Here is a 15,438-nt window from a genome sequence, read left to right as displayed (position 1 = left end):
AATATGCGTGAAAGAGCCATATGTGACTCCTGAGCTGAAGTTTGGCCACCCATGTTCTAGCATTTTCCCATCAATAGTTTTCCAACAGTGATTTTATTTAATGTATTAAATTTTTAGGCCACCCTTCCTGTGAACGGGCTCAAGGCAGGGCACAACATAGTCATAACAATAAAATATACATATACACAAATTTAAAACTATAAGCATTTAAAACCACAATCTAGCATACAAAGATGGGGACAGATCCAAGTAGTCAGCCGTGTTGGTCTGAAGAAGTAGAACAAAATAGGAGTCAAGTTGCATCTTTAAGACCAACTTAGTTTTATTCAGAATGTAAGTTTTCATGTGCTCTCTAAGCACACTTCATCAGACAAGGAATCCGGTAAAGTGAGCAAAGCCACACATAGCTTGTAGTCAGTGGCTCAGAATGCAAACTGGTACAAATTTAAGATCCAATCACAGTATAGTAAAATTATCTGGTAGGAAGTGGTTTAGAATGCAAATTTAAGATTCAATGACAGAATAGTAAAATTAACAAATTGAGCAGACCTTTGATCTGAGTAGCATGAGCATGTAAAAGCAATAAAACAGTAATATGTCAAATTGTGAGAATGTCTGTTAATGACTATATTGTATTAAGCCTGGGTCAAAAGGAAGGTATTTATATCTCAGAAGATTTCCCATCCAACTAATTTACCTTTTAACTTGTAACATACACATAGTTTGCCATTAGGAGAAAAATACATTAAAATTAGTGGGAGATGGGTTCAGTATATGTAATGGGATAAACTGCCAATATCCCTGTTTGAGTATATCAATACAGCTAAAAGAGAAATACATTGGATAGTGATGTTCTTGTTCACCTAATTTACTTTTTAACATGTAAACATCATTCTAGTTTGCCATAGGAAAAAAAGAATACAATAAAATATAGTGAAAATGGGTTAAGTATATGCAATGAGATAAACAGCCAATATTTCTATTTTGAGTATGTCAGTACAAAAAATCATTCTGATACACTATTCTAAAAGAGAAATACATTGAAATACTGTGGATGTATAACTTTCTCAGTGTGAGTGGGTTTAGCATCTGTAATGAGATAAAAAACCAATATTCCTGTTCAGTCCTGAGGAAGTGTTTGTTCCAAGTTTCATAATAATTTGTAATTCAGCAATTTCTGTTCTTGAAGTTCCTTTGCAGTAAACCAGCTACTTTGAGGTCACCCACTGAATGCTTTGGAAGGTTAAAGTGTTCCCCCACAGGTTTCTCAGTTCTGTAATTCCTCATGTAAAATTTGTGTCCATTTATCCTTTGGTGGTTTGTCCTGTTTGCCCTATGTAGAGAACTGAACGGCATTGTTGGCATTTAATGGCATATATAATGTTGGAAGATGAACAAGTAAATGAGCCTGAGATGGTGTAGTTAATGCTGTTAGGTCCAGTGATTGTATTGTCTGGGTGTATGTGGCAGCAAAGTTGGCACTTGGGCTTATTGCAAGTTCTGGTGCCAGTGTCCACGCTCAGATGAGATGTTGTATTGTTGTGGATGAGGAGTTGTTTGAGATTAGGGGGCTGTCTGTGTGCAAGAAAAGGTTTACCCCCAGTACTTTTGAAAGAGAGCTGCCACTATCCAATAGAGGTTGTAAGTTGTTGATACGTTGGACTGTTTTCAGTTGGGAGATGTGTGTGACTAGTGGTGTTATTGTCTTTTTTGGGTCTGTCTTGTAACAGGTTTTCTCTGAGTATCATTCTGGCTTTGTTAATCTGTTTCCTGACTTCATCAGGTGGGTACTTTAGTTCCAAAAAGGTTTGTTGTAGATCCCTCAGGGGAGAATCTGTCAGCAGGATTGGAGCAAATGTGGCTGTAGCATAGAGCCTGGCTGTATACAATGGTTCATTTGGTATGTTTGGGATGGTAGCTGGAGGCATGCAGTTATGTTTGTCAGTCAGTAGGTTTCCAGTATAAGGTGGTGTCAGTGCATCCATTGTGTATTTTAACAGTGGTGTCCAGAAAATGTATTTCTTGTGTGGACTGGTTCATTGTCAGGTTGATGGTGGAAGTCATTGAATGTCTGGTGGAATGTATCCAGGCCTTCTTTACCATGTGTCCAGACCATAAAAATGTCATCAATGTAACACAGGTATAAGGTAGGTAGGAGTGGGTGGGATTCTAGGAAGCATTGCTCCAAGTCAGCCATAAAGATGTTAGCATATTGTAGGGCCATGCGGGTGCCCATGGCTGTACCATTGATCTGTAAGAAAACTTCATTGCCAAATCTGAAGTAGTTATGGGTGAGAACAAAATGGCACAGATGGAGACAATTTGCCACACCAATCCTTTCAGATGAATCGTTCCAAACCAGAGGCTGCCCGGTTCCTGTTGGCTTTCTCCCAGAAGCTGCATGTTATCTGAATGGGTTGTATGTTGTCTGAATGCTTCCCATAATGAGGTAAATGAAGGAAGGGGAGAAAGGCCTAGAGGAAAAAGTTAAGCCTTTGGCCAGTAGGATTCTGATTTGAAATAGGTCTCCCTGAGACTCTAAGGAAAAAAAAACACAGAGATCTGATTATGGATCCTCTGGCACTGCATGTAGTTTACCCTAAACTGTTTATGAACTGACTCATGTATATTAGCAGTTTTGTCTAACCATTTAGTTATTTATACCCCCACTTCCCACCCCAGAGGGAAGCAGCTTATAATGCCAAAAGACTAGAACAGGACAGAGCCAAGGATCTAAGGAGTAATAGCTAGTGTCAGTCTCGGGTTCAAATCCCCATTCTGCCATTGAAGCTCCTTGAGTGACCTTAGGCCAGCTTTACATCATTTGTAGGAGCAAATTCATTATATGTGTCTGCATACTTCACTGAAATCTTTTGCTCAGCAGCCCGTCTCCATGATATAACAGATATTTGCGCTGTGATTATTTAATAAATTAGACAGTGAGTTTTCATTGAACAAAATACTAACCGCCACTACTTCCAGAATAATTAAGTAATTAATTATATTTTCTAATCTATTAAGCCTTGATTGCTTATCAGAGCATTCAAATGCAACATTTTCCTCTTGTCACTTCCAATTATTTTTGCACTAAAAAAAAAGAGACAGGAAAAAAACAAGCCAGTTTTGCAGGAAACCATGCATTTTTCATCACCCTGGTTAATTCTCTTCTGTGTTGCAGGCCCTTGCTGCTGGTATAGGATAATTCTCTAGACAAGGAGATCTGGAGATAAAAAGAACATGATGGTATAGGAGTCTACTGCTCAACTCTATTTTCATGGAAAGGGCTAGGACTGCACCCATCTGTCATTCCCATAGACATGCACAGAGATACAGATGTGCACATATAGACTTGCTCATGTGTGTGTAGAAGGGTATGCACACTGGCTTTCTATGCACAACCAGGAATGCTGTAAAAACCAGAGTCTTGATTATGTATACAAATCCTCTCCATGTGAACTGGCACGTCTTAGTCTCCCTGCATTTGTATATGCTTTACAGTTGCCAGATCTCCCCTGACCACTGGTGGGGGATTGGAAGGTAGGGTTGCCAGCTCCAGGTTAGGAAGCTCCTAGAGATTTGGAGTAGACCCTAGGGAGGACAAGGACTTTAATGGGGTACAATTAAGTTCCACCCTCCAAAGCATCCATTTTCTCTAGGGGAACTGATTTCTATAGTCTGGAGATGAGCTGTAATTCCAAGGGATCCCCAAGTCCCATCTGAAGACTCGCATCCTTAGTATAACTTTGGATGTCCAGGGGTGAGGCAGTCCCTGACCTATGTCCACACATAAGATGTAGCCCTGTCCACAACTAAAAATGTACACCTGGGGTGCGGTCAGACAGAACATTAACCGCGACTCACCCATGCCCCCCATGCGGAGTTAAAGCGGACGTCCAGACATTCACATCTGTCAATCGATGTGGAGTCGTTATCATCCCGACCTGCCCCGCATGTATATCGGGTTAATTTGACTGTAGAAAAAGTCCGGTCCTTTTTCAAAACAGCGGCACAGGATCGGCTTTTTGTTGTTTGGACAGCTCACGCGCGATACTGCCTCTCACCTCACAGACATGCGCATTGCCAGATCATCCGGGAATCTGAGGTGAAGTTTCTGCTTCTCCAATCAACACAGGATCGGAGGGGGGGGGGAAACGTTATCCCACTATTCAGAACAGGAAAAAATTCTTTTTTTTTCAATGTGGAGGATTTCAAGATATCATTGTCACTGTCAATTTTTAGGAAAATAATTCCTGGCAGTTCCGTGGTTTGGATCGGCAATGTTAATTCCGGAAACTTTCCTCCTTCCCCCCTGCCGCTGAAGCAAGGTTTGATTTCCCAGCTCCAAGCAGTTGGGCGCATGTTCAATGGACCCCCCCCCCCTCCCAGAAATCACCATCACCGTGTGATCAATCAACTGCTTTTCACTAACGGGACCAACCCTTTATACCACCGTTCATGTGAACGCCACCACATCGGATTTTTCTGCCCCAGTTCAGAAAAAAGGCTCTTCCATCTCGCTTTAAGTGGTAGGTCTGGCCGCACCCCTGTATAATCTATTTGCAGTGTACATTTGATTTTTCTTTATACACCCGTTGAGTGATTATCAAGTTTACAGTCAGTGCACATGTGGTTTAAACTCCACTGTCTCTGTTCAAAAGTTACAGTGAATATATGCACAATCCATGCACACTGTACTTTTGATTGTTCATTACAGATGTTTCAATAATGCTCACATTACATTTGATATATATATATATATATATATATATATATATATAACGAACTCATTAAATGTTTGGTGTAAAAAAGGTTTCTTATCTGAAAACACTGTTCCATGGAAATATTTTAAGATCTCTGGGCAGATACAGACTAGAAGTGTGTGCTCGGTACATACTGAGCTGAATAAGTACTTGGGAAATAACATTGGTATTTTTTTTTTGCCATGCCTGAATAAAAACCTTTATTATTCTTTAAATGCCTTCAGTCCACAGTCTCTTTAAATGCCTTTAGTCTACTGCCCAAATTGTGCGGCTGGAATGGCACAACTTGGGCAGTGGTGGTATGGCTTGGCTAGTGGACTGAAGGTATTTAAAGTTTAAATGCATTCAGTTCACTTGCCAAGTTGTACTACAGTGACTGCATAACCTGCTGTGTGAAATTTGCCATTATACACTCTGTGGATGGTCCCCATAAGGTAAAATGGAGTGGAGGAAAGTTGGGTTTCCTATATTTACCCAAATTCCAATACAATACTGATATTGGTATTCGGGAATATTTGGGAATGTCAATATTTTTCAGGTTCAATGAACTCAAATCTGAAAAAAAAACCCCACATTTTTTTGGTACACCCCAGTAAGAATCGGAAGAACATCTACCTCACTACAGAGAAATATATTTTTAGGGTTGAAAAACATCCCAAAGCTGCAAGATTTTCAACTTTTCAATGTTATCCTGAATGCAGATTTTTCTCACCCCATGTAAAAAATATGTTTTGAGGCTCTGGATGTTTATAAATGTCTTCTGCTATCACACATGCAGAACTTCTGCATTCCTAAAGTATAGCCACTTACCCCTTAAGCCGAGGACCTCAGATAGGTACAATGCCATTTCCTCCTGGGAAATAACTGGAAATCACTCAGATTTACAACCATTCTCTAGATGCAGAGATCAGCTCCCCTTGAGGTGTGTGTGTGTGGGGGGAGTCATTGTCTTCACTTGTGTGGGTGGGAAGTCAACAAGGGTGGTGGGCACTTGCCCAGAATCTCCTTCTAGAGTCCATTGTATTTTTCTTCACAATGGGCCTTACTGCTAGTACAGGGCTATAATAATGCACAATCTCTGTCATCTGGCAATAAAAGGAATGACTGGTTGCTTGTGAGCCAGGTAAAAGTCTTGGACAGGCTGGTTCTATCCCAAGTGCCTTATGTTTGACACTCTTGTCTTAAAGTTTCCTTTCTGTACAGGAAAAAAAAAGCACCTGGGGTTAGGGATGCCCATTCTGAGGTTCCACCCTCCAAAGCAGCCATTTTGTCCAGAGGAACTGATCTTGATAGTCATCTGGAGAGCAATTGCAATAGCAGGAGATCTCCAGGTGCCAGCCCTGTCTGCAGTACAATCACAAAGACATTGCTTTTGAATGTTGTGTGTGTGTGTGTGTTAGGGTTGCCAATCCCCAGGTGGGGGCAGGGGATCCCCTGGTTTGGAGGCCTTCCCCCGTTTCAGGGTCATCAGAAAGCGGGGGGAGGGGAGCGAAATGTTTGCTGGGAACTTTATTATTCCCTATGGAGATTTATTCCCATAGAAAATAATGGAGAATTCATCCGCAGGTATCTGAGGCTCTGGGGGGCTGTTTTTTTTTAATTTTCAGCACAGCATCTAGTGCCTCTCCCCAAAATATCCTTCAAGTTTCAAAACGATTTGACCAGGGGGTCCAATTCTATGAGCCCCAAAAGAAGGTGCCCCTATCCTTCATGGTTTTTTATGGAAGGAAGGTATTGAAAAGTTATGTGGTCCCTTTAAATGTGATGGCCAGAACTCCCTTTGGAGTTCAATTATGTTTGTCACAGCCTTGATCTTGGCTCCACCCCTAATGTCTCCTGGCTCCACCCCCAAAGTCTCCTGGCTCCACCCCCAAAGTCCCCAGATATTTCTTAAATTGGACTTGGCAACCCTAGTGTGTGTGTATATATACCAGTTGTAACAGCAGGAGATCTCCAGGTCCTATCTGGAGGCTGGTAACTCTACTCAGTCTGCCATTAGGGCTAGCCAGAATCAGAATGCAGACTGGCATCAGTGCCTTGAACCAGCATGTTCAGCATCTGAAAAACCTTCCAGTCTGGAAACCCAATCTAAATCACAGCTCTGAATAATCCAATTTCCAAAGATATTATTTGGAAGCTAACACATTTGTTAACATTATTATTCTAATTACAGAGAAATTTAGAAAGCAATTAAGGATGTGTTTAATGAGCTGGAATTGCACAGGTCTAACCATGTATCCTGTCAAAATTTTCCTTGTACCTTTTGAGAAAGGAACGGCAGGAGTAACTCAAAGAAAATATAATAAATCTCATTAATGGTAAATGTATGAGGGTATGAGAAAAATGTGACTCTGTGCACATTTGAAAGACTGGATGAGAGGCAGAGAGAAAATGAACACTGAAATGTATGCAAAAAAGCTCATTATAAAGGTTCTAGGATTTTTTTTTCTAAATACCAACCAAAATTTTATGGGAGTCTGTTGCTAAGATAATAACTGATTATGGTCGGTAATTCATTGTGGCTTGGTTGCCTCTTTTCCCACTTAATCTATGCTTGGCTACTCATGATTGGAGTGATCAAAGAGTACCAGAGGAGAAAGGGATGAACTTTTTTCCATTACCTAAACACCTGTTTGTAAAAAATGATGAAAAACAATCTCCTGCCTTCTGGGAGTACTCAGAGACATCCAATTCGTAACATGCTTCAATGCTATGGTAACCAGGGTGAAAGGGAGGAGGGAGTATCTCTGTAAAATAACTCCTTTGACAGTTGCTGTAGGAGATTTAAAAATCTAGCCAGAGCCTACAAGATTTTAGGGTCCCCTCAAAAAGATCCTAATCTGTAAATTGTAAGCAGCTGTGCCTGATTTACCTAACGTCTGCAGAAGAAAGGGCCATATTATCCCTAATAGGTTTCCAGAGTCCATGCATTGTGAGCAAGATGCAAAAGGTTGAGCTGCCATTTCCTCCAGCTCTACCTGTCATTCCATTGATTGACAGCCACCTATTCTGTGGCAAACAATGACCAGCCACTACATCCTGATAGAACTACAGCTCTGATGTAATGAGATTATTTTTCTGCTTGGACTACTTCTGCCTTGCTCCCTTCCTCTCTTTATAAAGTCATCCCTTTGTAAAACAAGATGTTCGAAGATAGCAAGCCAAATGTATGCCTCATACAATGCTACAGGGCCAGATTCCCATTGCTGTCAAGCCCACAGAAACCATAATCCACACTGCTGATTTTAACCACATTTACACCAAGTAAATAGCAAGATACTTCTAGAAATTGCAGGGGAAAATGGCAGAGATTATATACCCTTACTGCCCAATCCCAGCTCTTCCTGAAAACAAAGTTTCCCTATAGCACTTCCAGTTTTGTAACTTTCTCAAAATCTTCTTCTTTATAGCAGCGTTAGCTAAATTAGATATTTGCAGGTCAGCTATGGATTTTTCTTCAGGCTATTGTCATCATCTGGTCTTACATTCAGTTAAGTGCAAATTGCATCAATGGTTATAATGCAAGCCATTGGTAGGAATGAAGGCAAGCCCCTGAAAAGTCACAAATTGTGCCAGAGTCGAACAATTGAACTGGAAAATCTCCAAACTGAATTAGTGTTCATAAATCACACCTAAAGCATGGCTGAGGGAGACAGTGTAGAATTAACTCTACTCACTTGGGGGGGGGGGGGGAATTCACAAATGTGTGTTATGGAAGGAGTGTTATGTTAATGGAGCTTTTCTTGAATGCACTTCAGTGACAGAGTATCCCACCCCCCCCCACAGGGGACTGGATGATCCTTAGAATGCCAAACTACTGGAACTTTTTAAAGCATAAAAAAGTTACCATTAATGGGACATAAACTCCAAAAAGGGGTTGCCGGTGCAGGGCTCAGTAAGAAGAGATCTTTCGGAGGTCAACAAAACACACACCAAACTTTCTTGGAATTAAAAACCAGGCCACAGGCCATTCTGAGTTTTTATTGGTTACACACTAAGGAGCATTGGCGCAGCATGGGAGTGGATCAAAGAGCATCGACTGGCCCGTCTGCCACTCGATGAATACGTCCCTCAGCCCGCCTGCAGGGGAAAATCTGGGAGTGACAAATATTACTGGTATCACAAGGGTGGCTGCCTCATGTGTGGTACCAATTTGCCCTGATGCGCAAAACCACCACCGAGCAAGGGGGGAACCCTCCGTGCTCCCATCAAAGCTCCTAAGCCTGAATCCAACAAAGTAATGCCTCCCGTATGCTGAACAGCCAGATGTCCATTCCCCATTCCGATAAGTGAACCCTGTTCCCCTTGTACAAGAAATCAAGTCGAAAAGAAATGTCCACATGTCTGATGATGGTACCTCCTAAAGCCATGATGATGTTCCTAGCATGCTTGCATACTTTTCTTCTTGCCAAGTCCACTCTCTCTGGACTGATAGCCGACCTCCACTTCTGGCACTCCAAAAGTCCTGACCAGAATAACTTGGTGTAAGGCAGGCGCGCAGCAAGAATCTCCAGATCTGCTGAAATTACATGCTGCAGTTCATGATCTTTTCTGGCTGGCAAGTCATTCTCTTCAAGCTGGATAATCAAGGCAGCTGGAAGGCCATGCTCGAAAACTTGCTGAGATACCATCTCCAAGAGTGATGCCCATTGCATTTCACTCTGGCTGAACCAGGTGACATGCATGTAACGGCCCAGCCCGACTGATTCTCCCCATCCGGAATGAGCAGCATACTGACCAGCCCAGTAAACAATACTGTGCCCTACAATCCATAACATTCTGAGCTGATCTGTATAGGTGAAGACAGAAAAGGATTAAGACAAATGTGGATGAATGTACGAGTGAAAAGCAGCAGGACGTCAACAATCAATGGCCTGGATTTTTGATGCAGGTAGGTCCAAATTGGATGCAGTGGTAGCAGCACCATTCTGAAATGAGTGGGAACCAAACTCTGAAGATGGGAGACCCATGTGCTCCAAACATTTTCTCAACATGCTTGCAAATTGAAATCTGGATAGGCACGACCCATCGGAATGAATGAATGAAAAATGCACCAGAGCTAGATGGCCGCATGGCATGCTGTTTTTACAGGGCAGGGTGTGCCAGGAGGGGCTTGATACAATGTGATTGATGTGCCTATTTCTTGTTGGTCAGTCTTGGAATGGTGTAGCACTATGTTGAGTTTACTGCCTCTGACCTTTATATCACTAAGTGAAAGGTGGCGATTATCAGTGGTATACCGGGAGGGCGCACAGATTTCCCCACAGCAGAAGGCGCCATAAAAGGCAAGCATGAAAGCCGCTGAAAACAAGACTACTTCAAATGAAGAGCAACAAATTTTTGGCAACAGTCTTAATATATCACCGAGCAATTCCTCCGTAATTGGTCTGCTAGGATCTAATGCTGCCAGAGAAAGGGTCTGGAAACGCACTGGCCTTGCTATAAAATGAAGTAGCTGCTAAATGAACACTCAACGTCCTGTGCAATAGGCCACGATCCCGGAGGTGCACCAAGTATTGCAGAACCAGACACTCTGAAAAAGGAGGGTAACCCCCAAAGCCCCTGGAATTACCAAAGGAACAGAATGCTTGGAAGACTTTAAGGTAAGACCTGTGGTTTGAGGGTGCAATGGATTGAACTACTCCCTGCCAAATTACAAGTTCCCAAGGCTCCCCGGGTCCTCCGGGAATGGGTCTGGGTCCCTCAGTGCATTGCGTGCCAGGCTTCGAAACCGTTTCTCCTGAAACCGAGATAATGCGTCCGTGATATCATTGTTGACACCTGCAACATACTTTGCTGAGAAGGAAATGTTACTTTCGAGACAAGTTAAAACAAATTTACGGACAAGGCACATGACCCGCTCAGAGCGAGAAGTCTGTAGATTAATGATTCTCACCACTGCTTGGTTGTCACACCAAAAAGTTACACGCTTGTTAACCAAATATTTGCCTCATATAATAACAGCAACTAGAATAGGAAAAAACTCCAAAATATCAGAGTTCTGCCACTGTGTAGGACAATGCTGAGCACACCAGTCACCCAAAAAATAAACTCCAAACCCAATGCTGCCTGCTGCATCTGAATGGACCTGCAAAGCTTCCTCAGGTGATAGGGGGAACTGCCAAATGGATACACTATAGAATTTTCAAAAAACTGACACCAGACCCCAAGATCTGCCTTAATACCCTTTGTAATCCTAATGTGGTGGTGAGAAGCAGACACCCCTACTGTGGAATGAGCCAGATGTGCGCAAAAGGCCCTACCAGTTGCCACCACCTTACAAGCAAAATTGAGGTGCCCCATTAAAGATTGCGTCACCTTCAACATGCATTTTTTTGACAGCAGCATTTTCCATAGAAATAATCAATGGGTAGAAAGCTTATCATCAGGAAGCCTAGAAATACCTACATCAGAATTCAGTAAAATGCCCAAATATGTAAGCTGTGTAGTAGGACCCTCTGTTTTATCTTTGGCAAGGGGAATGTCCAACTCATCTGCCAGCAACTGGAATGTTGCCAGGTGAAAGGCACACTCTGAAGAACCAGATGGACCAATGAAAATAAAATCATCTAAATAATGACTTATATGAGGGCTGCCTGATCTGCCTTTTGCAACAAATTCCAAAAAGGAACTAAAAGCCTCAAAAGTAGTGCAGGCTACCAAGCATCCCATGGGCATGGCTTTGTCCACATACCAAGACCATCTAATTTAAAGCCCAACAAGCAAAAATCAGCTGGGTGAACTGGCAGCAAACGGAATGCAGACTGATTTTCACATTTTGCCATAAGATCACCTGGGCTGCAAACCTGAATTAGCCGAACTGCCTGGTCAAAAGATGCATACTTGACGGAACAAAGTTCTGGTGGAATAGCATCATTAACAGATGGATGTGTATGAAGGATAAGGGTATGAAGGATAAGGTGGAATTCACCTGGGGCCTTCTTAGGGACCACTCAAAGAGGAGACACTCTGAGATTATTAAATTGAGGTGCCAAGAAAATTCCTGCAATCCTGCCCTCTGCACACATTTTTGCCACCTTTTTTTTTACTACCTCTGGCAGCTCTCTTGCCGATTTAAGATTTCTACATTCTGTGGGCAAATGTGGACCCTCATATGGTATTCTAAAACCTGATGCAAACCCCTCCCTCAAAAAGACTGCCATTTTCTTATTTGGATATGAATCAAGAAAAGGTTCTAAAGCCTGAAGGCGAATTGGGGTCCATACCAGAGACCAAATGGGTGCATCCTCAGTCACAGAACTATTTTGAACTACTTGTAGCTTTGGACTCCCCCAATCCTGCTTCCTTTTTGCCACTGTTATTGGAATGCATTTCCCCCCCAGCGGTTTTGATTCTCTACTTTTTGCTACTGCATTCATTCATTCATTCATTCATTCCCCACTTTCCTCCCCCATGGGGACTCAAAGTGGCTTGCTCACACTCAACCTAGCCTAACTCTCAGGGCTGTTGTGTTGATAAAATGGAGAATGAGATAATGATGTTATCAGCTTTGGGTCTCCATTGGGAAGATTGATGGGTTATAAATTAAGCGAATAAATATTAAGCATAAAGATTGGGGCAGATAAAACGTAGGTTGGTGGGTGGATGGGAAGGAAAAAAGGAAGCTAGGAAAAGTAAAGGTATGGGAGCAGTTAGGAGAAGGAAAAAGAAGAAATTGTGGGAGGGGGAAACAGGGGATAATAAGGTGTGTCCACAACTTCTTGCAGGCACAGCATCAGGCAACTTCACCTGAGCCACCGTGGTGGAACTGGACTCAGCCCACCAGCCATAACCACAGAGTTTTCCCAGGGAGAGTCTGCCAGAGGGAGAGAAGGAAGAATATCTGAGGATTGGGGCAAATAAATGTAGGTTGACTGGTGGGTGGAAAGAACAGAAGGAAGCAGGAAAATGAGAGAGACTATAAAGACTTTTAGGGAAGGGAAAGAGGAATGTAAATACAAAAAGAGCTACAAAAAAACCAGCGAAAAGCAGAAAGCCAAAATCAGTGCCCAAGCTACAAATAAATATTGAAAGAAATGAAACACACAACATTCATCCCTATACACCATGTAACACCTGACATCACCTAATACCTGCCAGAATTTATATACATAATATTGAACAAATGCTATCCCTGCCTCTATTTCCATCCAACCAGAATAAGGCTATGATACTACTTGCTGAAAAGCTGGACAGAGACTGTTCACATGTTGCATTTGGAGTTAATACTTAGAAGCAACAGTATGTGGTGTCCACGTTTATTATGAAAATATAAGTTGAAACTCTTTTTTTCTGGAGGTATCTGCCTGTGTCTTAACAACTGAGTTTATGCTGTGCACAGTCCAATCGTTTTAAGGAGAAATTGACTCACTCAAATATCAATGGATGGAGTTAATCCTGTTGCCTTGCAAGAGACGTTTGCCAGTCAAAAGAGTAAATTTATTCAGGTAATATATTTGACCCTTCTTATTTTGCCAATATAAAAACCTGTAGTTATAGCTCCTGTAAATTGTAAATTACTCTCTTGACTTTATACTTTATTCCTTAAAAAAAAAACAGAAAAAAATAACGAGTACTACAGGCTGGTTAAAGGCAATAACAACGACCATTCACTGCAGTCCATAAACACAAGAGCACCCAGATGCTTGAGGGCACACTAGGAGGCCTTTGTGTTCCAATGGACTAATTTTATTCCTTTTAACAGATCTGACCCTTTAAACCTCTGCTGTGTGCAGACTGAATGATGACCGAGCAGTTGCAAGAGGCAATTATTCTAAGCCCTGCAGAAGGTAGTTTCCCCTCAGATGGATCTTTCACTTCTCACATCAAAATTACATCATTTATCAGCTTTCTGTTGTTGGCCCAGAGTATTTATAGAACACATTGTGACATCACAACAGCTGAGCCAAGGCTGGGTACTGGGGCTTGCAGGAAACAGGCAGGCCATAGTGACAAGATTTCTCTTGCATATTCATCAGATCAAGGTGTTGTGGCAGGTGTTGATTAAGGATCAAAATAAAATTGGCTATTGATAGGTAAAGGACTGAGATCAAACTGATTAGGCCAAGAGAAGCAAATAAGCTGATCACGATGTAGGATATTTGAAAGCAGAGGTTTGTGAATATGTCTTATACCTAGACCCGAGTAAAGCCAGATGGCAAACAAATGGTTCAAAGTATCTGGCATACTTACACACCAAGTGCAAGGAGAGTGATTCATGGGAAAATTGCACAGGAGAGAATGCCGGAAAAGCTAAAAGGCATGGCACGCAGATCTGTCTTAATTGTTCAGTGACTGTGGAGCATAACTATACTTTACAACTAAATACAGAGACCTGGTGAGGGTGACAAATAGTAACAGCCCCACATGGAAAGGTTATTACACCTCCATCTGGTTCAGTAGACTAGCGTACCTACAAGTTTGTAACACATCTGCTCACCCCAAGATGCTAGCCCTGCTTGGTGCAATAAGTCTTATACCCAAGCGGATGGGATATACATAGACTGACAGGTGTCTATTGGGTTTGTGGAACTACTGGCTATAAGTATTTGCCCATGTTCTGGAAGGGAATATGCACGGTAGCCTACTTAACTGTGTCAGGTTACAAAAGGGATGACATCATGGTGCACGAAGTGTTAAATCTTGGAAACCCTCTTAACCTATAGCGCCCTAAACCTAGGGTACGCCGAAGTGCATTGGAAAGCGATTTGGGATTTGGCTTTTTGGACCTCCTTAGATCAGTAATACCCAGATGGGGAGTCCACGATTTGCAAGCCTACACCAGGAACTTGTCCAAGATCCTGCAGGAAGGGTTAGAGAGCACTGCATCATCTCTCTTTAGCTTGCAAAAGGAAGTGGACAGCATATCTAATGTGCTTCAAAATCGAAAGGTCCTGGATCAATTGCTTTCAGAGCAGGGCGGAATTTGTGCCTACCTCGGCGAGGTCTGTTGCTTTTATGTTAATGTCTGGCCAGATCCTCACAGGTGTGAAAACCCTGAGAAACCTGGTTAAGAGCGCCGAGAGTGATGATAAAGCCTTTAACTCAGGTGGAGAGTTGTTTAAGTGGCTAACCAGCTGGCTTCCAAATCTCAGCTGGTTGTGAGAAGGATTTATAATTTTCATTAGCTTAATCTTGATCTGTATTGTGTTTTATGGATGTGCTCAGTGTCTCCCTGGATGTGCGCAAGCCTTGAAAAGAAATTTTAAAAAGTTTGAGAATCTCACACGAGAAGGTAGCAGTTGACCCTGTGTATGAAATGATACTATCTAATTGTGTGAAATATTTAGAGGATCAGGCTAAGCCGTGATAGATCAGACAAGCCTGAAAGGGGAGAATGTGGCAGTTGTTAATTAAGGATCAAAATAAAATTGGCTACTGATAGGTAAAAGATTGAGATCAAACTGATTAGGCCAAGAGAAGCAAATAAGCTTGTTTGCAGTGCAGTGTAAAAGGCACTTCAAGTGATGTGAAATATGTCTGTTGTGTTGCGTAAAGCTGGGCTTGGTTAGAAAGTCCCAAAGAAACCCAGGAAATGAGACTGTGGTTAGCTAGCTAGCAAACTGATGTTACAAAAGGCAACTTGATGAAATGTGAGTATATGTATTGCACCCCGGGAGAAGATTCCTGGAGAATCCCAAAGATGCTGTTTACAAAACCAGAAAGCTGTGGTTTAGCT

The 15,438-nt window shown here is 42.1% G+C and overlaps 2 protein-coding genes across 3 annotated transcripts in view; both read right to left on the bottom strand.

The window, feature by feature from the left end:
• LRRTM4 (leucine rich repeat transmembrane neuronal 4) overlaps positions 1–15,438 on the bottom strand; it is a 659,418-nt gene that overhangs the window by 93,457 nt on the left and 550,523 nt on the right. The window lies entirely within an intron of this gene.
• LOC132580640 (volume-regulated anion channel subunit LRRC8A-like) overlaps positions 10,414–15,438 on the bottom strand; it is an 86,813-nt gene continuing 81,788 nt past the window's right edge. Inside the window, exon 3 of the mRNA XM_060251613.1 lies at positions 10,414–10,556. Within this exon, the coding sequence (XP_060107596.1) occupies positions 10,414–10,556 (143 nt within the window). The remainder of the gene's footprint in view (positions 10,557–15,438) is intronic.

Source organism: Heteronotia binoei, chromosome 12 (genome assembly GCF_032191835.1).
Source record: "Heteronotia binoei isolate CCM8104 ecotype False Entrance Well chromosome 12, APGP_CSIRO_Hbin_v1, whole genome shotgun sequence".
Lineage (NCBI taxonomy): Eukaryota > Metazoa > Chordata > Lepidosauria > Squamata > Gekkonidae > Heteronotia > Heteronotia binoei.
This window is presented reverse-complemented; position numbering and strand designations above follow the sequence as displayed.